This window comes from Cucumis melo, chromosome 5 (genome assembly GCF_025177605.1).
Source record: "Cucumis melo cultivar AY chromosome 5, USDA_Cmelo_AY_1.0, whole genome shotgun sequence".
Lineage (NCBI taxonomy): Eukaryota > Viridiplantae > Streptophyta > Magnoliopsida > Cucurbitales > Cucurbitaceae > Cucumis > Cucumis melo.
Window position 1 is genome coordinate 14,114,785 of NC_066861.1, and position 22,319 is coordinate 14,137,103.

Sequence of the window (22,319 nt, forward strand, 5' to 3'; positions counted from 1 at the left end):
ATACTTGAGGTAATCTTAATCGTTGTCTAGTAGTCTAACCCTGAGTTGGATTCATACCTACTGACTATTCCCACTGGATTAAAAAAAAAAAGGTCTTGCCTAGTACAAAGCATAGTAAACGTTAAGCTGCCTATAACTGAGTCATAGAGAATATGTCTCATGTCCTAATTTCTTGAGGTGTCTTAGAACACTATTTGTCAGACAAGTGAACTTTTTGCTTGAAAGGTAATCACCATTTCATTTTTTGGGACTTAAGCATGTCGCTTTTAGAAGTTAGAAATATTTTTGTAAGTATTTAGATAGTATGTGATGAGAGAATGAGATGCTCAGAATGTGAGTTAGAATAAAAATGCAAAATGAAAAGTTTATTTAGCAAGATCACCAAAAGAAAGTGAATCTAATTGACCATGGAGTTGCTTAAGAACAAAAATTACTCTAAATTTGGTGGCGTGATAACTTGTCAACATACTAGTTATTATAGCCTTTTAGGTATAATAATGAAGCATTGACACCAAATAAAGAAAGAAAACGCGTAGCAAAGTAGGTAAAATAGGATAATCACATGTTGCAAGAATCAAAAGGGTAAAAGAGTTGTTTAACACATTTTTCATGTCTTAACGCAAGTTTCTAGCATTGTCAAATCAAAAAACAATCGTGGGCATGTCAACCAACCAAGCGATAAAAAGAATGATGCTAGATGATTTACAACACTAGAAGACAAAAGTGGTTGACGTGGATGTTAAGGAAAAGACAAAAGGACATCTGTGGTGCCCCGCAATAATGTTAGAGAATTAATGACACCCAGACTATGTTAAGTCCCATAAGCTCTCGCCTATAAATGCAAAGCCATCTCTTTCACTTAGGTGTATGCGAATTTGGTGGAAAACGAACTTGACTTCATCCCTACCCTCTCTTCTCTACTTTAGGTGAGGGCTTAGAGGAGAGTTGCAAAGAATCCAAATCTCATTCCCCCTTAGTTGTAATAGACAAAACTGGAGTCGAAGAGTATAAGAAATTGTTCGTGCGAGTGACCCATGGGAACATAGTATAGGTGAGGTACAAAGCCTAATAGCCAAAGTCAACAAATACCATAGTCCAAAAGCATGTAATAATCATAATCATGGCACGAAACACCAAACATACAGCCATAAGACATGCAAAATCATATAACATCAATCAGCAACTACACAACTCAACTATGCATTTTAGCCATTAACAATGCATACACAATAAATACATGTGGTTTCTCAATTTAGCTTGAAGGTCCAGTAGTAGAATCTCTTACCTAAGAGATTAGCAAAAAGTTTATTCCTTAACTGATAGTTAAAATTTTTCGAGGACAACGTAGTTATTGCGGCCACAAGTACTACCAGGCCACTTACCCAAGTCAATTCCAAGGAGCGTGTTGATGACCTATATTCGTAGAGGCAAAGTTGTCGCCTCTAATGCAGCAGGCGAGACCAGCTCCTTTGCGCCGCCTTATAATGATACCCAACGATAGGCCTTTTGGGCAAAAAACACTCTTTTAGGTCTAAATTATGTGTTGAATTTCATGATTTGAGTGTTGAAGAGGAACCAGATAAATAGGGCAAGCAAACTTGGTCACAAGAACTTCCAAAAATATATATATTTTTATTTAGGAAAATAGGCGCCACAATACTTTTTGGTGCGTTGCAACACTTCTATCCTTTATCACAACATAGTGTTGCACTTTGCTCTACATCACAACGCTTCTTGTTTGATGTAGCAACACTCTTTTGGTACCACGAAGACGCTTCTCTGTCTGCATCACTTTGGTTCTGGAAAAAGCATCGAGGTAAGGCCGACCTAGCACCACGACGCACCCTTCTTTTAGGTTTTTTCACATTTTCTTCACTTTTCTCAATGGTTTTGAGTTAGTTTTGGCTCCATTTGATTCTTTTGATTTTCAGCACTTAATTTCAATGAAATATCCTGAAATACACTAGCAAGCACATTAAATCTTATAAAACAATGTTAAATATAAGGCTAAATACACACATTTTAGGTGTGTATCAGTGCTTGATTTGCTCATCTCGTCATCAGAACCTGTTAATTGGCCTTTAACATCCAAAAGTGATTTATGGAATCCTAACATGCTAAAATTGACACAAGAAAAAAGAAACAAATCAAAGCAAAAGAAACTTTACTTAAAATTAATTAGAAGAACTCTTCTTTGACAACCATGTCAATTTCCTTGAAGCTCATTTTTAGTTGACGTGTTAAATGGGTGGGGGTGGTATGGAAAAGATATGGATAAGAGTAAATTGCAAGAAAATAAAGGAAAAGAAATATGATTAACCAAGACATTGTCGCTTAGAGAGTTGGAAGGAATTAATGTAATTTTGTTCATTGAAATGTCGGAATGTAAGTTAAGCTTCTTGTCTATGCCTATCCCAACTGAGTAAAGTTGCACTTCTAATTTCTACAATCTAATAAAATATTTTAATATAAATTCCCTCTAAATCATTAATGCAATTTTATTCATTATATCCAACAAATTATAAGTCTAACTAACTTTTCACTTCTATGAAATTAACTTATAATTTCATCTCACATATTTCAAGTTAAACTGAAAAGCATTCAATCACAAATCCTCAAGTAGTTTGTGAGACAATCAAGAGAAGATAGAATCATTAAGCAATTCAAAATAGAGAGAACTATAAATAAGATATGAAAATTACAATAAGATAAATCTCCAAAAGTTTACATGTTCAAAATCCCTAAACTAGAAAACTAGGACCTTACCTCCCCATCAAGATAGAGAAGATCGATATTTGCATTTCCCAATCAATCATATGGGAACAACTCAAACTTTTAAACTAAGTGATGTCACTACTCAAAATATAAATTACATTTGACACTTTCTTGAAAAGAGAAAAACTAAATTCTTATTAAAATAATATCAAGTATATGTCAATAAAACATAAAATTGACAAAGTCAGTAAAAATACTGTGAAAACATGACCAGTGGGTTTTAACAATTTTAAAGAAAATAAAGATAAACATATGAGGTAAAAATTTAAATAAAATGTCTCAAATCAAATTACTGAAAAACTAATGAAGAAAAAGCGGAAGCAGAATAAGTCTCTATATGGCAGATCACGGACCCTTCTTATCGCTCGCCAGCTTTCCAGATCCTTACCTTGCTTAAAATATTAAACATAGAAAAAGAGTGAGTATATAAAAACATATCCAGTAAGGGACCCACTATTGGTCCTAGTAGGCGATCTGCTAATTACCTATTAAGAGATACCATAAAGTAATAATTATGTCATGTGTCCAATGGAGCACACCTGAGTGAGTAGTACCATAGGAACACTCCTAACGTGCGAATGATCAGGAGGTACACAATTTTAATCGTGCATATGATCCATAGGTACACCCTTAATCATAGGAACACCCCTAGTCGTGTGAGTGACTTTGTAGGAACATAGTACAGAGTAGGGTACAAAGCCTAATAGCCAAAGGCAACAAACACCGTAGTCCAAAAGCATGTAACAGTTATAATTATGGCATGAAACACTAAACATACAACCATAAAACATGGATACTCATATAACACCAACCAGTAACTACACAACTCAACTATGCATTTCAACCATTTAACAACGCATACTCAGTAAATACATGCGGTTTCTTAATTTAGTTCGAAGGTCCAATAATAGAATCTTTTACTTGAGAGATTAGCAAAACATTTATTCTCTAGCTGACAGTCAACATTTTCCAATTGGGTCATTCCTAAATAGTAAGAGGGAAATTCAATAATTTATGTAATAAAATTAACAATTAGCTACTGTCTCGAAAATTCTTCCAAATTAATTTACCCAAAGTTAAGGTTGAAACAAACTTAACCTTAATGGAAAAAATGCACAGATTAATTCTCTAAAAATTTAACGAATTAAACCTTCAAGGAAAAGCTCCAAGTTAGATAAAAAAATAAATTTATTTTCGAACCAAGAAAGTAAATATTTGATGGGTATACCCAAAACCTAATAAAAACTCACCAAGATTCACCAAAAGTGGCTTAAATGGCTGAGAAAAAGGGTAGAAGGCACACGACTTGGCTAGGCAAAAGTGGTGGCTCGGGTAAAGGAGGAGTGCAATTTGATCGACTCAGAATGAAGAGAAAGGTTAGCTCAGTCAAAACTAGAAGTAGAAGAATGAACCCGACACAGACTAAAGCAAGGCAAAATCCAACATGACTAGGTAAACTCCATCGAAGGACGTCAGCACGGGATGAGGAGGCTCGAATGGAAACGTTCAGCTCGAGATGCACAAAGCGAAGAGAACCGACGTGCGAAGGAAGCTGGGCTCAGTGCTTGTTAAATTCGTGTTTCGGAGTTAGTTGGGTGTAAACTCTATATTTCATTCTTCATAATGTGTCATTGATTCTAGAGCATTTCATACAAAATGCTCCTTATGAATTTCTTTATTACGTGTTTCTAAGTCCTTGTCGTGTACAAGTTTTCCTATTGCTTGCCCAAGTGTAAGCAAAATAATAGGTTTATATGAGTGATCCATAGTCGAACACATGGAGTGGATATTAGAACTTAGTTCTAAGGTCCACTAAGCGTTTAGGCAGTATAAAAGAATAACTATACAATGTAATGAATGTAAGTTTAAACTATATCTACTTATCTACACTACAGAATCTGTAAAGGGGGTTAAGGTAGATGCAAGATGGAATTGGAAACTAACTTTCACAAAAGAAAGGAGTGAAGGAAATCCATGCATTACTAGGCGATTAAGCAATCAAAGACCTTTGATGCTACATAGCTTAGTTAACGTACTTATGATTAAGACGCACTCCTCTTGGAGTCGTTAAACGCCACACATGATCACCTTTTGAGATCCAAATGACCAAGCCGCATTAAATAAGTTATATCTAGAATGCTTCACTTATAAGACTTATAGAGCTTCACATTTAAGGGTGGCAACCTCTTGGCGCTTAATACCCACATATGTTCTCCTTTTGGGATACAAATGATGGAAGTTATCTCGCTAAGGTGGAGTTGTTTCCAGACTCCTTCTTGCGCGCGTTAGCCCTATCCTTGGGTAGTTGGTGATTTTGGAATTTGTGTCCTAAAACTCATACTTTGTTATTTGATTCAATAAATTTTATTATTGAATGCTATAATCTTAAAACCAATAAATTTAGGTCTCGAGGCTATTTTATTGAGTTTTTCAAATACACTTGAACTTTATGTTAAGACATGAACATGGATTAAGTTCAAGTTAATAGCCCAAATAGTCTATAGTGTATGAATAAGGTTGGGCGCCTTATTTTTTATAAACACTATGGATGCGGCCCGCTTCGTAGTTAGTACAAACGATGTAATCCTAAATCGTTCATGTAGAGACATGGGAGTGGGAGCATCCTATGTAAATGGTTTGCATTAGACTGGAACCACGAAATAGTCACTTTTTGTTATAACACCGTAAACTATAAACTGACTATTTCATTTATGATGACCTAGGTAACTTGATCTTAATCCTGGGCTAACTATGAACTTCTGTTCATTCGGTAGTATTCTTAAATCTGCATAGGTGAGGGCAGCTCATCATCGCTGGCCCAATAAGCCTCCCCATTCAGAGATAAGACCGAGTGGATAGCTAGGGATATAGGGTGCAAGACGGAATTCACTCTTACCCATTTCTGGGATAGTATATAGGTTGTTCCCTTAAGGACTGAATCCAAGTCTTGAACAAGGGGTCCCACCTTCTCATTGGCTCGAGAAGGATTCAGGTTTATAGGCTGGACCTTAAACCAATTGTTCAATAGTGGATCAGTGGGTCTTAAGAAACAAGATGTAATCTTGGGGGTAAAATGGTATTTTGACCCAGTCGAGATTACGAACAACCTTTGAAGGATCAACTTACTCATCATGGTTATATCAGATGGACAGAAATATATCTATAGTGAGGGGAGTGCAGCTAAGGGTCTTTAGTGGAATGACTCTTTAGTTAACGAATGTTGATTAAGTTTGGTCTAAAAGAGTTTAACCAGTGACTCTTTAGTTAACGAATGTTGATTAAGTTTGGTCTAAAAGAGTTTAACCAGTTAATCTCGAGTCATTGGAGCCTATGATCTATAGGTCCATTAGGTTCCCCTACTAGCTCATATGGATTCAACTAAGAACAAAATGTTGAAGTAACTCGAATTGTTCAAATTAAGATAAAAGAGAGAAACCGACAAATAATATAAGATATAAGTCGGTAGAAATAAACTTTAAGCTTTGTGTTTAAATATGATTTAAATAAATATGAAGATAGATTCATATTTAAAAGCTTGAAAAGTTTTGAAACGTTCAAAGTTGTAAAAGTCAACTTGTTGATTTTTAAACTTTGAGAAACAAAACTTCGACCGGGTTTATATTCAAATATGATTTGAATTTTAAGAAAATGAATGCGAATTTATACTCGGGAGGTTAGTATTAGTCAAGACGGGAAAAATAGTGAAAAGTCAAAAAGTTGACTTTTGAGTATGAAAAGTCAAAGTTTGACTTTGACTTAATTGGTCAAATGACCAAAATGCCCCTTTGACTAATTATTCTATTAATTAACTGTTTGTGGAAAATGTGGCAAATTATTGTGAATTTGAAGCCACTAATTCCATTAAGAATTAATAGATTAATGAGATGTTGAACATATATGAAATAATTTGCATAAAGATTTCATATAAAACATAGAATGAGAAATGATGATGTTCTTCTGAAAACCACCTAAACGATACACTATCTCTTCTCTAAAAAAGTTTTACTTCTCAAAACCAAGTCCCACAACTCTGTTTTTGGTCCTGAGCATAGTAGGTCAACTTGGTGGTTGTCCTTGTTCGTGATTTCAAGGCCGAGAAGAAAAAAGGATAAAAAAAGAAGTTCAGAACAACAAAAGGTAAGTTCATCGTTTACCTTTTAGGCTCTTCGTTTAGGTCCATCACATAACATGTGCATGTTGCCTTCTAAATCGTTTAGATGCATAAAGAATAAAGCATGATCCTTTATTTCCGCTGCAACATGTTTTTTGTTGTTTTTCCATCAGGTGATATACACTGGCCAAGTGATGAAAATAGCTCAGCTAATACGATAAGAAATATAAGCTAACTTTCTTATCAAGAACTTATCATAAGATTTAAACTAAAAATAACACAAAGATAGGTTAACAGTAAAGAGATGAATGGATTGAAAAGGCGTAAGTATACATTGTATTAAAGAATATAGGCCTTCAACCACTGTACAATATAAATAAATATAATGTAAAGAAATACAAAAATGGAAAGAATAGGGATGCTATTACAAGTTAGGGGGAAGATGGGAATGAGATCTTCTTCACTAAGCCTTAAGCTCTCACTCGTAGACTGACCGAAAAAGATGAAGAAAAACTTTACATACGGTAGAAAGACTACTCCTTCCCACCACTCTCTAGGGTTTAGTCCATTTAGACGCTTCTTGGCCTATTCAGGTTGTTTTCTTGATGGTTATGGAGTCCTTTATATAGACAGATTTAGGTGAAAATTCTAGTCTTCTGAGCATGTCAGTGCTAAAAGCTGCTTTCATGTTAAATTACATTAACTCCATCTGTCACTTTTGTCTTCTAGCGAACATTTTCTCGCCTACTAATATAGCCTTCTCACCTAATCTTCTCACGAATTCCTCTGCGATTCGCCAACTTCTTTTTTTGTTCATAATCCTACATTTAGACACTAAAAACATGGTGAAATAGGCATGGAAGTTTATGTGAAGCGTATTTCCAAATATTTATAAATTTACAACATAAGCTACGTGTTTTGACACATTTCTTATGCATTTTGGTCACATTATTCTACCTAAAAGACTACAATAACTTGTATTTCTACAGTTATATATCATTCGGCTGGGTTGGACGCGACGGAAAATTACGGCTTGTGAATGGAAAGGAAAACGACATGGTTGACGATGAGCATGCGACAACTCCGACGGACGATGGTGGACTTCGCAGTGGAGGTCAACGGAGAAGGGTAACTTACGGCGGCTAGGGTTTTCTTTATAAAGAAGAAGATGAAAAGACTTACACGCAACTAAAGATCTAACTTATTTATAACAATAGTAATAATGATAATACTATTATTATTATTAATATAAATCCTTTTCCTTTTTCATTTTTTAAAATTTCAAAAATCCAACCCTCTCTCTCTTCATTCTCTTTCTCCAATAATTACCTTTTCACAAGTAACTATATTTTTACACAAAAATATAATTATTTTCCTTTTTTCCCCGCAATAATTATACATATATAAATAGATATAATAACCAAAATTCTTAAAATCCACAATTTTAATTAAAATTACAGAACATACAATTTAACTTAGTCCTCAATAAAAATACTGCAAACATCCTCTAATTAATTAAATATTCATCTAATCAAATATTTAATTAATTCCAATTTCCACAAAACCAAACAATTCTCAATCAATTATCTCAAAATAATACCCAATAAATTCAACATACTTAAATAAAATTAAGATATTAATTTCAAAATTACCTTAATTTTTGAGACATTACAGCAGGGGAAGAAAAATACATGTGGATGAAAGAAAATGGAGAAGAAAAGTGGTTAAGGCCAATTGGAGATGATCCATGGCAAGTTCCCTTCTCCTTTTACAACGAAAAAGCTCCATGGCGTTGGGTAGTCTTGTTGAAGTGCGTTACTAAGCATTATGCAACTCAACGATATCGTGTGAGTGCGTGTCTCAGGCCAAACAACCAAAGTGTCGTGGTGTATTGCTTTGCATAGCACTCACAAAAATTATTAGTAAACAAGTTTTGCCTTTGCTAATCTCAAGTATAAATCTAACAAAAAGTTTTTTTTGTTAAGGACCAAGGTCCAACAATGTGATTTCTTTTAGATTCCAACTAAAAGAAAAGTAAGGTTAAAAGTTAGTTCTTGTAGTACTTGTAGGAAAGAAAATATTTTGAAGAATGATTTGGGTGGGATGTCTATCAACTAACAAGATGTAAGAAAACAAATACATCTATGATGTAAAGAGGGGTTAGAGAAATATAAATGACACTCCATTTTTTACTTAACCTTGAGATATTGATCCTTTGTTCGATCTCTTTCATTAAGAACTCATCTCTCGATGAATTAGCCACTCTACTTTTATCTCTATAGTGCATATTTGAGAAGATTAAAACTTTGAAAATCCTTCATTTCTAAAGAAACTTCCTACCACATTTAGTGAAAGTGTGTTAGGATATTACTCTTTCAAATGCTTCCCTTCATCTTGTTTAAGTTGATTAGAAGAAAAACAAGTTGAGATTTAATTTCCACTAACCAATAAGAACCTTATCTCAAGATTAAGTCTTTAAAGCAACAATGTTATTTTCCAACCAACAATGGTGTTTAGCTAATCATGGCTAAAGTAAAAACAATGGATAAAGTAACGAGAGAAAGATTCCATGCCTTGATGTATAGATAAAGTGAGAAGTTCAATAAATATCATATGAAGATTACAAATGAGCAAACTAAATCTAAGAACGAAACTAAAGACAATAAATCATGTGAAGGTGAAGAGCGAATACTTGGGTAACTTTCTTAAGTTTCCGGCATAGGGTGATGATCGGTAGTGGTGAAATAAGATTGATCAGCTTGCTCAAGCTTGACAAGAAGTAGTCGAGTGGAGTGGCTATCTTCAAGTCTTTCTAGATGAAGTTTCAAGTCTTTTGTTTCCTTTCTTCTAATATGATGTATTGTGTTTTGTGAATATCTAGTTTCTCTCTTCTTTAGATTGCACCTATGTTAAGTTGTTGTCAATTGACTAGGTAGGTTAGAAAGTGCAGACTGAAGCATATGAGATCATCTTCTAGTCAGTAGGTGAAAATGTTAGTATCTACAAGCGAAATCTTCACTGATTTGCATCAATTAAAATTATCTCAGCTCTAAATGCAACTATCAGATTTCTCAATGCAAGCATTAAGTTTGATGTATGAATGCTGTCGCGAGGCTGCTAGATGGCTTGCACCTGTTTTCTTCCTAAAACCTATATATTTTTCAAGTTTAAGCGCATGAGTTCAGTATTTTCAAAATTTATCTATCTTGTGATGCATGGTAAAGAATTAAGTCAAGAACTCGTCAAGCTTGCATGCATTTATATTATTTTTCTCTTATTTTTCTAAGAAAAGAGACACAATGATTTGTATTTCTCTAAGTTATCATGGTGCTACATGGGAGACCACAACACTACACTCTTATGCAAGGGTATAAAAATAATCCGACAACCTTGACGACCGGTTGAGTTAGTTTAAAATGTGGGTTGGGTTGGATTGGAAATTTTGATTTTTTTTAGGTTGGGGGTTGAAAAATTCAGGTCAACCCAACGCAACCCGAATTAATATATATAATAATAATAATAATAATAATAATAATAATAATAATAATAATAATAATATTTGGAATGTTGAACTTTTATGGATGTTTGAAAATTTGAATTCATGGAGGTTTGAATTTTTGGATGTGAGTATTTGGAAGCGCTATACATAGCACCATGCGCCTATCCTAATTTCATCAATAAGCTTCATTTGCTTTTTTTCTTTTGTTGCTAACAACTCCAATTAAGCCTAAAATGCATCCCACCTCTTTTGAAGGTTCCTAATGCTCTATAACATGTCTAAAAACTAGAATAAATGTTAAATACCATAGAACTATCATAATTTAGGTTGAGAAAGACATCTCTTTTAGAGAGCTGTCAACATGACACGTTCTTTTTAATAAAAATTTTGTTTGAGTTAGAATTTATTTTATTCTTTTATATAACTAGATAAAATTTTTATAAATTGATCATTTTTCTACTTTTCTATTATTTTCCGTTACACCAATTTTGAAAATAATTTAACCATTACAATATGTAAATTTGAGAATCTGATTATTAAATGTTTAGGGTCTAATTTCTACCTTTACTGTAAGTTTGATGGTCAAATTTAACACTTATATAAATTTGTAGGATTAAATTTTTCCATCAAAATAAATTTTAAGAGGGTAACTACAACTGCTACGCTTGCAAATCGATTAGAAAATTATTTAATTTTATTTTTTTGTATTTTCTTTTTAAGTACACTAAAAGAAAGAAAAGAGAAAAGTGGGTACGAAAAAGAACTTTTGATGAATAAATTTAGGGTTTAGATTCCATTTCATCCTTATTTCCAATACAGTTGTTTGATTGTGGTAATGAAAGTTTTTAATTATTTTATTTAGGTTAAATAAGTCCAATGGGTCTATTTTGGAAGGGGTCGGATCGAACCGCCGGCTGAGAGCGAGGGATCACATTTTACGCGCATTGCGGAATGCTGAGTGGGGAATCCGAGTGCCTATTTATTGTAAAAACTAAAACATAATGTAATCACCTTTTTCTTTTACAATTAATATTAGATAGATTTTGTTTTTTTTTTTGAATAAGAGATCTTGTTCTTCGTCTTCGAGACAGAGCATTTTGCCGGAGAAGAGAGCAAGACCGAGACAGAAAGGGCGATATTTTTCTCTGATTGCCCTCTCCGTCTCGATCAATCCTTAATAATCACAATACAAATATTCTTCCTTTTCTATTTCCATTGCTTATTCTTTGATTTCTTGTGATGTATTTCCTTCCATTTCTCTTTCCGTTAATCCCCTGTCTTTGATGCGACGGTTGAATGCCCGTAAAAGGGACGGTTCTAAAATTACCAATATGGATCCAACCAAGCTGCACCTTCGACCCAGCAGCAGACCCAATTTGTTCGCCAGGGCCAACTCCAAGAACTCCAAATCCAGATTGTGGGTTTCTCTTGCAGCCCTACTTGCGTTTGCTTTCTTTCTCTTTTCTCTCTTCGTTTTTGCAAGGAACTTAAGGAGCTCTTTGAAGAGAAGGTATGGAATAGTTATTGATGGAGGTAGCACCGGGTCTCGAATCCACGTGTTTGGGTATAGAGTCGAGGCTGGTTATGGGGTTTTTGATTTTGGGGAAGAGGGATTGGCGTCTATGAAGGTGAATCCTGGGCTGTCGGCCTATGCACGAGATCCTGATGGAGCTGGGAAGTCTTTAGTTGAGTTATTGGAGTATGCCAAGAGTCGGGTTCCAAGGGATCAATGGGGAGTCACTGAAATTCGGTTAATGGCAACGGCTGGGCTAAGATTGCTGGAATTGGATGTGCAGAACCGCATATTAGAGTCTTGCCGGCATCTGCTTCGGTCTTCTGGGTTTAAGTTCCAGGATGAATGGGCGTCGGTCATCACAGGTTTCAACTTATCTTCTCGTCCTATGCACTTTTGTTTGTTGACGCGTTACGGTTTTTTTTCCAAGGCATTAAGTTTATAGCTTCTGAATTTGTTTGAAATGCATATCTGTTGATGTGATGTAAGTATTGGGTGTTTTAGGCTCTGATGAAGGGACGTATGCGTGGGTTGCGGCTAACTTTGCACTGGGCACTCTTGGAGGTGATCCCCTTGAGACAACTGGAATTATTGAACTTGGTGGAGCTTCAGCTCAGGTTTGCACCGATCTTATTTGCCTTTAATCTGATATATTTTATCTGTCTAGGGTCCTTCAGGCCAAGCCTAGAGTATTTTATCGTTCTTTTTCATACAGAGGGAGAAGTCTAACCTATGACTAGCTTTCTTAAAGCGTTAGAACTACAAAGCGAAACAGAAACGATATGTTAACATCTGCCCTAAAAGAGGGAGGCTGAATTTAGTGGTTCATGTTAATGATTTGACTCTTTCCGCTGTATAAGGAATCAAAGAGCTACATGATAGGATTTCAACCTAAAATAACGAAATTTATTTACAATTCTATGACCTAATGAAAATTTAGTGGTTCTTAATATGATGATTTGATTAAGCCTAGTCACTTGAATAATTTATAATTTATAATAAGAAGATGGAATGCGGCATCTCCTCCTCCTAAGCTCTTGGGGAATCAAGTAATTTACCCAATTTCAAACTAACATTAAAAGGGGATGTAGAAAAGTTTCTATGTAGTTTTTTTTTTCCACGAGGAACCTTTATTTAGGGCTTTGGCTAAATGTTAGATGCTCTGGATGGAAGTCCTGCTTCAACCCGTGAAACTGTGATAGTGAAATATAACCAAACTAAGTCAGTTCAAAAGTAAGTTTAGGAAAAAAGATTTTATGTTAATGCAAAAAAAGTCCACTCCATCCTTTGAGATAGCTCTTGAATCAAGGTCTGTCATTTTGGATGACTGATTTTCTGGAAGACTTGCTTACTACGTCTCTTGTTAAGTTCTCTAGAAAGATTCATTGTGAAAATGGATTCATTTGGAACCAAAAAGTTTGAACAAAAGAAGATGGTTTTGTATGGATATCCAAGATATTTTTTTCTTGTACGAAAGAAAATTTAATGATAAATTTCGTCTAATGGAGGGCGTTTCTAAACATGTAAATAATGTTAGGAACCAAGGTAGTATGAAATGCCTTTGTCCCATGTTGACCAATGTGGTACTTACGTTGCTTGGCTCTTCCATCTCAATACTTGACTTTTGGGGAGTGGTTCTCCAAGGTTCTTAAGTACCTAACAAACAACCTTTTTAATGGTGCAAAGGAAAATAGACGTTGGGTAGAAATTGAAAGAGTTCCAAAACGAAATAAATCTTATTTGGAGGAGTTAAATACGTGAGGAGAAAAATTAGAAACAAGGGTCGTGAAGACATTGGGAAAGGAGTTTGGAGAAGAAGGAAGAGTCTCAGTTATTGGCCATAAGAATGTGGGAAGATTATGTGGGAACAAATGTTATTAGTCTAGGAGATGCTTCCATGACAATTGGACTAAAATCCATTAGGCTTCATGCAATGCTTTTGGAAGGGTTTGGATTATTAATCCTTCTAATTTGAACAAGACTCCTAAAATGTTTGGCCACCTTCAAATCTATAGAAGACGTTTGAGAGGGTATATTGATTGCAATGTAAAGTATTATTCACTAATAGGGTGTATGATAATTGTCAAGGGGAATTAGTGTGATCTGTTAACCGAGCTAAATTTGTGATAAATCAGCATAAAGGTCCTCCCATGATTGTCCAAGTGGTAACTTTTGAAGATCCTTCTTTGCTTGAAGGAAAAAGAGTAGATATCCATGGAGGGATTACTAATAGTTTGCTTGAAGCTGCTGGTGTTTCTTTGAAGAACATGAGAAAAAGAAAGGATGATGTACAACTGATGGAGGCAAGATTTCAAACTTATTTGAGTGTTTATCTATTGAAATATAAAAAAATGGAAGAGTCAGTGAAAGAAATCTTTGCATGATTGAAGGAAAAGAAAAGAATAAAGTAGAAAACTGCATGTCACCAAGAGAAGAGACTTTTTCTGATAAAGCCGTCTTGGGCGAAGGCAGTGTTTTTTAAAGCTAAAAGCACAATAAAGCACAATAGCCTTCTGGGCTTGAGGCAAGGTGTAACAAAGTGCTGATTTTTTTTCCTTTTTCTTTTTTTTTTCTTTTTTTTTTTTTTTTCTTTTTCTTGTGAGGTGCACTCTATACCAAAGTACTACATAAAGAAGAGAAAACATTGTTGAACTGGAAATATGAAAAGAGGACCCCAAAGCACAAGAAATTTTGCATTAGGCTTAGTAAAATTGATTTTTTTTAGTTATTAAAGAAGAAAAAACCCTAATTATTACTTTCTTAGTTATGAACTTGGGACTTTACAGAAGGCGGGCCTTATTTTGTAAACCTTGTGGCGTAAGCCTAGGCGCCGCCAGGAGGACTTTTTAAAACACTAGGCAAAGGGGAGGGGTTCACAATTGTAAAGCAAGTCAATGAGGCTCATGTTATAGAAATTTATTTACCAATCAGAATTGCTTTGTAGGATCTATAATTGCCTCAAAAGATCCAATTTTTCTGGATAAATCTCTTGGCTATTTATGGAACGTGAGGAGTAGATGAATTATATGCTTTGGAGTTGCAAAACAATAACACGTTGATCAAGTTGCAACAAGATCTAGTATGATTGGGCAATACCATGACCGTCAATCATTGCATGATGAATGTGAAGTAGACCATTATCTGATTATTCAATTGTGAATGGCATTTGTGGCAAGGAGGCAAAATCTAGATGCCATTTTTCTTGCAATTGAATTTATTCATGATCATCTCACCAAAACCAAGGTGAGAAACATTATGAAGATTGACTTCAAGAAGCTATATGATAAGGATGATAAAATCTTTTAGCTATATCATGAAGATAAAAAGGCTTTGATAGTAGATGGGGATTATAGATTACCGAGGTTCCTACCTTGGAAAGATAAGAGAGCTTCCAATGTTTATAAGATACATGAATTACTCCTCATTCTTCATTGCTTTTAAGATGAAACCTCATGTTTATCGATACAGTATCAAAGTTGAAGAAGCCCAAATGAATATTAGGTTCAAAATTGGTATCTAATCCATCATCCCCAAGAAGATACTATTTTGAGGGTGCATTTTGAGGATCCGACGTTGAAAAGATGACAAGACCTCATGTCATTGTTGGATGCGCGAGTTACTCTTCTCGTCGTCAATTGGTTAAAAGATGAAATTTCATGTTTATTTAATATAGATTAGGGATTGTCTTATTATCTTACTTGAATAGGATCTGTTTCATAAGTTGTAAAATGGCATCCTTAGTTATGAGGACAAGGATAGTCTTGCTGCATGATGAATAAATGGCCTATAGGTAAAATTTTCCCCTTGCCCTTTAGGTTGTTTCTTTTTTGGTCCTATTGTTTCTTAGTTAAAATTTTTTGGGTCTCTTATTATAAAAGGGGGCTTATCCTCAAGGAGGTGGTGTGCTCTATGCTGTACAGTCTTCCAATAGTAACAAAAGTTCCTCTAGAAATGTCAAACTTGCATCTTCATGAGAACACCAAATTGTTTTGAGATTGTTTCATAATCTGGATTGTTCAGCCAAAGACTAGAAAAAAAAAAAAGTACAGGTTTACGGTTACTTTCTTGCTCTTATAGGTCATATATACTTGTGAAGAGGATAAATCTTATTCAGCTTTGTCTTTTTGCTTTAGGTGTTTCTGCTCTTTGCCTTCTTTGTTCATGATTTGTAAGGTGTGGAAAGGAACTGTTTCCCAATTAATAATTGGATTAGATTACACATTTTGAAATTTTTATTTTTTTTTCCAGATTTATTAGCAGTTTTTGTAATTTCCTTTCAATTATAAAACGTTTTGAGAAACCAAGAGGTTTTCCCACTAAGGCTATAGGCCATAAACAACTGTCTTCATAGAATTTAAATTGAACCTAACCCTCCATTAGGATTCAAGAAAATTGAAGAAATGATTTTAAATCTTGTGATTTGAAATCCGAGAAATGATTTTAAATTAATTATTTTGTTTGGAACGAGAAATATTTGAAATGAATGTATTTAAAATTTCATGTTTGAATGGTAATTGAAAAAAAAAGAAAGTTAAGAATATGCTAATATAGGCCTTTGTCTATGAACGTATTATTTGAAAATTAGATAATGATGAGGTCAATTATGTAATTTGCTTTTGAGTCCTATGAAATCCTGTGAAATCCAAGCATTTTGGCCAGGAAAGTTTTTAAGTAAAAAATATGATTTGAAACTATGTCGGATTTTAAAACCATTCTCTTTTCGGCTGTAACAAACAATGGAATGCATTTGAAATCCGTTATGAGTTGAAATCCCTGAAAATTCTGAGGTTTCAAACAGAGTATAAAAGATGATAATAGTTCTCTGAAATGCTTGTATGGTGTGTATCAAGAGGTAATAAACACCCAATTTAAGAAGTAGGAATATAATCTCTGCAGCACCGATAAATGTTGGCTGCAGAAGTTAGACAATAAAGAATATGAAATCTAATTAAACAATGATGAATGCACAACTAACATTGTTGACCTTGGCCGGAAAATAAAAATGAAAAAGAAAAGGATTTAAAGAGGAGGGAGAAAGGGAAAAAAATTATAGTGTATTAAACTTATGATATAGGAAAAAGGAGAACAGAAAACGAACAAGGTATAGGATTGTTATATTGATGTCTGATTTTCTCCGTTTCAGGTTACTTTTGTTTCAAGCGAACCAATACCTTCTGAATTCTTGCGTACAGTTAAATTTGGCAATATGACATATAGTCTTTACTCTCACAGCTTCCTACACTTTGGGCAGGTAATCCTTTTTATGGATCATGAGCTATATTCTCTCCTGTAGTTAAGTTGTACATATAAAGTTTGGAATTCATGTTACTATAAAACCCTTTTGGTCCTTGTTATGTAATCAACTTATCTTTCATTCTTACTTTGATTATTCTTTTCCATCTCAAAAGAAGAAAAAAGAAACTAATCTCCCTTTCATTTCCTATACACTGCTCTAATGAGATTTTCAGATGTCTGTACTTTTTTCTTCTCCCTTAATTCAACTTCTAGAATAAATTGTTTGCCTATAGCTGATTTTTCTAAGTCACTACGGATCACGGATTTCATGCCTTCTACGTGTGAACTACCATAACTGCTGGTAGTCTTATTTGATTTTTTTTCTCTCTCCTACTTACTTCCTTCTTGGTTTCTAGTAGGAGGTCAGGTTTTTTGGAAGTACTTATTGATGGTGTTTCTGTGTGGTTCTTGATTAGATATTTCCAAAGTGCTTTTGCAGCCAATATTTGTACTTTTATCCATCATCATCGTACTTCTATCTCAAACGTGGTCTGATATTGTTGCAAACTTTAAGAGTGAGGGGCATTCATTATTATATCCGGGATGGAAGTGCAAAGTTTTAGATTGTGATACATTTTTTAAATATAGGTTTTAGGACCACAGGCACAGACTATGACTGTTGACTGGTATGTCTTTTGATCTTTTGCTGTATCTTGGTTGTTGACAAATACCCTAGATTTGCTAGCAATGATGGAATTCTACAGTGAATATTCTTTGGGATTTGCTTCACTTAATTGTATGGAAAGCCAGTTTTTTTTATTAATAATATATTTTTTTAAAATTTTGTTATTATTAATATCATTTATTTTCTTATGTTTTCCATTTTGTAGTGTATTTTGGTTGATAGGAATGCGAGAATCTTAGGTTTAGATGTTGTGGGATGGGGTGTAGAACTAGTACACTTTGTGCCTCCCTCTGGGTTACTTATTAAATTTTCACTCGATGGGATGGTAATTGATTAAAGAGCCACCATGGAGACATCTAGCTTATTAGCAAACTAGTCCTTTGGCTTCCTCCTCGAGGACGAGGCGAAAATATGGGTGCGCAAGCCTCCATGTTTGGATGGAGGAAGGTCAGGGCATATTTGGGGGACATGATATGGACTAAAAGGCCATTTGGTAATAATGTCAAATTAAAGGTTTGTTAGAAGTTAGGATTATATATGGGTAGTCGTGTAACTGAGAGGCTCAGTAAATGTGTGGTCTAGAGGAAAGAGTCCTCTAGTTTTGAGTGAACCAGGCTTCTCAAATGCAGGAGTGGGTTGAAATGCTTTGTTGTTGCAATCTGGAATAGTGCCTATTTTTTTGTTTGTTTGTTTTTGGCATTTAAGTGAACTGACCGTACCGTTGTCTCCTGCTGGCCATCAATCCCAGCAATAAACAAGTGGTTCTAGATAATGACAACCACTTTTTAGAGTTTTTATGTGCTTAAGAAGTTCAGTTATAAAATTGCGACTTCCAACTTATCTGTTTCTAGTTATAGTTCTGGTTCTTTAATTTTACTCCTTTGTTTTCTCATCTTCAACATAAAGTGCCTTTCCTTTTCTGCCATGTTTCTAGAGTTTCACTTATGTGAACTTTCTTGATTTGTAATGTTTAATAAACCCTTCAGAAATGTTTTTGGCCTTGCCTTGCAGAACGCTGCTCATGATTCCTTAAGAGAAGGACTTATTAAAGGAGAGTTCAACTCTGGAGGTAAAGTTTGTCTATACAGTCGTCTCTGTTTACTGCCAAGTTTGATGTCACGATCTGGATTGCATGGTACTGTTGTAAGGAACTGTAATTTCCATAAAGTAATAACATCTTTGAATTATTTACTTAGTAATTGCATAATCCTTCATATGTTCATAGTCTTTGTTGTTAATGTTACCCATCTTTCATATTCACATTCATTCTTAAGAACTTTCTAGGTCTAAAACCTCAAAAAGATCCTTCAGAACTTGTCGGATGTGTTTTAAAACTCATGGTTGCTAATTTAATTAAACTGTTCTCCTGAATCACCTGCATACTGGACTGATGGATTTTGATTCTTGAATTTCCCATTTCATTCATCTAGTATAGTGTGGTTCAATTTGGCCACTTAGACTTTTTCCACCCTCTGATTTTTTTTTTCTCGGTTTCTGCCTCATTTGCCTTCATTTGGTGATTTGCTATCATGCTGAGGGATTGAGAAAAATGGGTTGTCTCCCTTCTTTTTACATAGATCTAAGCAGCCTCATTAAAGGGCTTGTGTCCCAAAGGGCAGCTGCTAGGTTTGGCCCAAACGGCCAAACCTATCCCAAAGTCAAATCTTGACAGCCTGGCCATCTAATCCATAGATCACATTTAGGTTGGTCAACGCTAGTAAGGGGGTAAATTCAAATTTTCATTGTACTTTATATTGTATAATATCAATCAATCATTCTCTCTCTCTCTCCCACTAAAATACATCTTTGTACTTTATATCATAGTTTATAGTTAATAAACGATAAGTGTAAGAAACTAACAAAGACTTTCTTAAGAAAAAAAAAAAAAAAACTTTACAATACATAAATCTTATAACCATCACGGATAACCATCATGGATTGACTTAGTGGTAGAAAAGGAGATAGTCTCAATAACTAACGAAGAGGTCATAGATTCAATCTATGGTGGCCACTTACCTAGGAATTAATTTTCTATGAGTTTTTTTGATACTCAAATGTTACAATCACGCTAGTTGGCCCGTTTAAAAAAAATAAAAAAAATTCATAAATCTTACAAGATTAACATAAATTTTCAAAACTTTCAATTTTCAAGATAAAATTTAATAGAAAATATTAATCTAACGAGTCTAATAAATTTTGGTTTAGAAAATTTTAAAATAGTTTATTAAAAGTATCGAAATAACTAATTATCTAAATGGTTAATCCAATGAGTTGACCAGTCCAACTCAAGGTTCGATCCAAGGAGCCAAGCTCAGTCCTAGATATTTGGAGGTTGAACCACCTTGGCTCTCACTCTCAGGCTAAAATAGTCGTAACCAGTTAGGTCTGAGCATAGGCTAAGCTTTTTGATGTACTTCTTTGGATTGGGCTGGTGATGATGTGTCTACATTTGATTGGATGCGAAGCATGATAGTCAATTTATTGTGGGCTTTCTCAAGATTTTAGTTCTCTTTTCTCTCGCCCTGGTTGGCAATTTTGTAGTGTTCTGTCTGCCTTTCCTTTCATTTGAGGGTAGGACTATCATTTTTATGGATTGAAAAAATTCTTTCTTTTTGCATGGAGACTGACGTTCTTTGGGAGATTATTCATTCAAATTTGCTTGTTTCTCTAGTATTCTTGAGTTTTCATACCTATTTGTTCTTGCAGCTAGAACTCTTCAAAATGGATTGTCCGTGGATCCTTGTACTCCCAATGGGTACTCTCATATTTCGGAGTCGGAAGCACTATCTCCAGGTTATATGGTGGAAAGGAATAGATATTTATCAACTTTTCATTCTAAGGGAAACTTCTCTGAGTGCAGATCTGTTGCCTTAATGCTGCTGCAAAAAGGAAAAGGTTGTACAAATCTTCATATGCTTGACTCCTTAAAGCCCGCCTGATAGCTATCTTACTTTTAGAAGTGCATAACACTTCCCTTTTTTTTGCTCCCTTGTACTGCCCCTGCAGAGAAATGCACCAATAGGAACTGCTCTGTAGGATCCATTTACACCCCAAAACTTAGAGGGAAATTTTTGGCTACGGAGAATTTCTTTTACACATCAAAAGTATGTTTTTCTTCCCTTATTACAATTAGTATGTTTCTTAGTTAATGTTTCTGCTCTCTACTCTTTACTTCTTTTGCTCTCTATTCTTCGTGATGAAATATACAGGCACATGGTCTTATATCATTCATGTTTTATATGGACCTTTTTCTTTTCTCTCGTTAGTTCTTTGGTCTTGGATCGAGAGCTTTTCTTTCAGACCTGATGGTGGCTGGAGAGGAGTTCTGTGGTGAGGACTGGTTGGAGTTGAAAAAAAGATACAAGCTACTCGACGAAGAGGATTTGCTACGTTATTGCTTCTCATCTGCATATATTGTTGCCCTACTTCATGACAGTCTTGGAATTGGATTAGACGATACGAGGTATGCTTCTCATCTCATGCTAGTTATATGCAGGTACATATTAAGCGTTCGAAATTAGTCGGTGTTTCTTACCAGTTGAGAACTTCTTTGTGTGATTAGCATCACTGCTGCAACTCACGTACAAAACATTCCGCTCGATTGGGCAATGGGAGCTTTCATCTTGCAAAGCACAGCTGCAATAGAAGCAGAACCAGAGCAGTGGGATTGGATTGTGGCAATCTTCGGCTATGAGTTGCCCACCAAGTTCTCACTTATTGCGGTATCAATTCTGTTGTTGTTTATAGCATGGTCTGTATCAAAGTGGAGGAAACCTCAGTTAAAGACGATTTACGATCTAGAGAAGGGACGGTACATAGTGACCCGTGTGACTAAATCCTGATAAAAACTAGTTTACTAGTTAAACTTTCCCTGGATCGTTTGATTGCACAAGGAAAGAACATAACTACACTACACTACATAAAATTATTATACGATTCAGCCTCCGTATAGTGTCCCATAGACCAAATCTTCAAGTCCAAGATGTTTGATGAGATTGTATATTCTGTGATTTTCATTCACATCTCATGTGGACAACTGTTGTAGAAAAAGCTTCCCTTTTAGCTTAGCAGGAGAACAGGGCTTCGTTCCCATTGTCAGTTCCATCACCGTTCCCACAACCATCGCCACTGCCGGCTTAGGGTGAAATGTGTAGGACTTACATTAGAAAAAATTTTCCTCTAAAATGTATCGACTGATTTTATGATAGAATTAAATGTGCTTCATGTGTCAAGTCATTGTGTTTGTGATGTGTGCACGTTTGTTTAGAGAAAGAGATGATTTCAAGGTTAGGAAAGGGCTCTGTTCTGTGCAATTTCAGGATGGAGATCAAATCTCTAACGCATTCACGTCGTTAAGTTGAACTTACTTTAAGAAAATGGATCTTTAAGCTATATAATTTGTTATTGAAACAGAATGAAAATTCCCAATACTCTTTATTTTAACTTCATTAAGGCCAAAGGTTTTTGTTGTTTAAATCAATGATTCAACGGGTAGGGACAC

At 34.8% G+C, this 22,319-nt stretch overlaps 1 protein-coding gene across 2 annotated transcripts; it reads left to right on the forward strand.

The window, feature by feature from the left end:
* Window positions 1–11,394: 11,394 nt before the first annotated feature.
* LOC103485786 (probable apyrase 6) lies at window positions 11,395–22,050 on the forward strand. 2 transcript variants are annotated; one of them, XM_051084525.1, is made up of 8 exons: window positions 11,395–12,263; window positions 12,403–12,515; window positions 17,042–17,149; window positions 18,830–18,953; window positions 20,525–20,713; window positions 20,825–20,922; window positions 21,085–21,281; window positions 21,381–22,050. In XM_051084525.1, exons 1-8 carry the CDS (start codon window positions 11,669–11,671, stop codon window positions 21,658–21,660), a joined length of 1,704 nt encoding a protein of 567 aa, XP_050940482.1. In that variant the 5' UTR covers window positions 11,395–11,668; the 3' UTR covers window positions 21,661–22,050. The 2 variants fall into 2 exon arrangements, with proteins under 2 accessions (XP_050940482.1, XP_008441708.2); XM_008443486.3 differs by having other exon boundaries at window positions 11,396–12,263; window positions 18,830–18,887.
* Window positions 22,051–22,319: the final 269 nt, after the last annotated feature.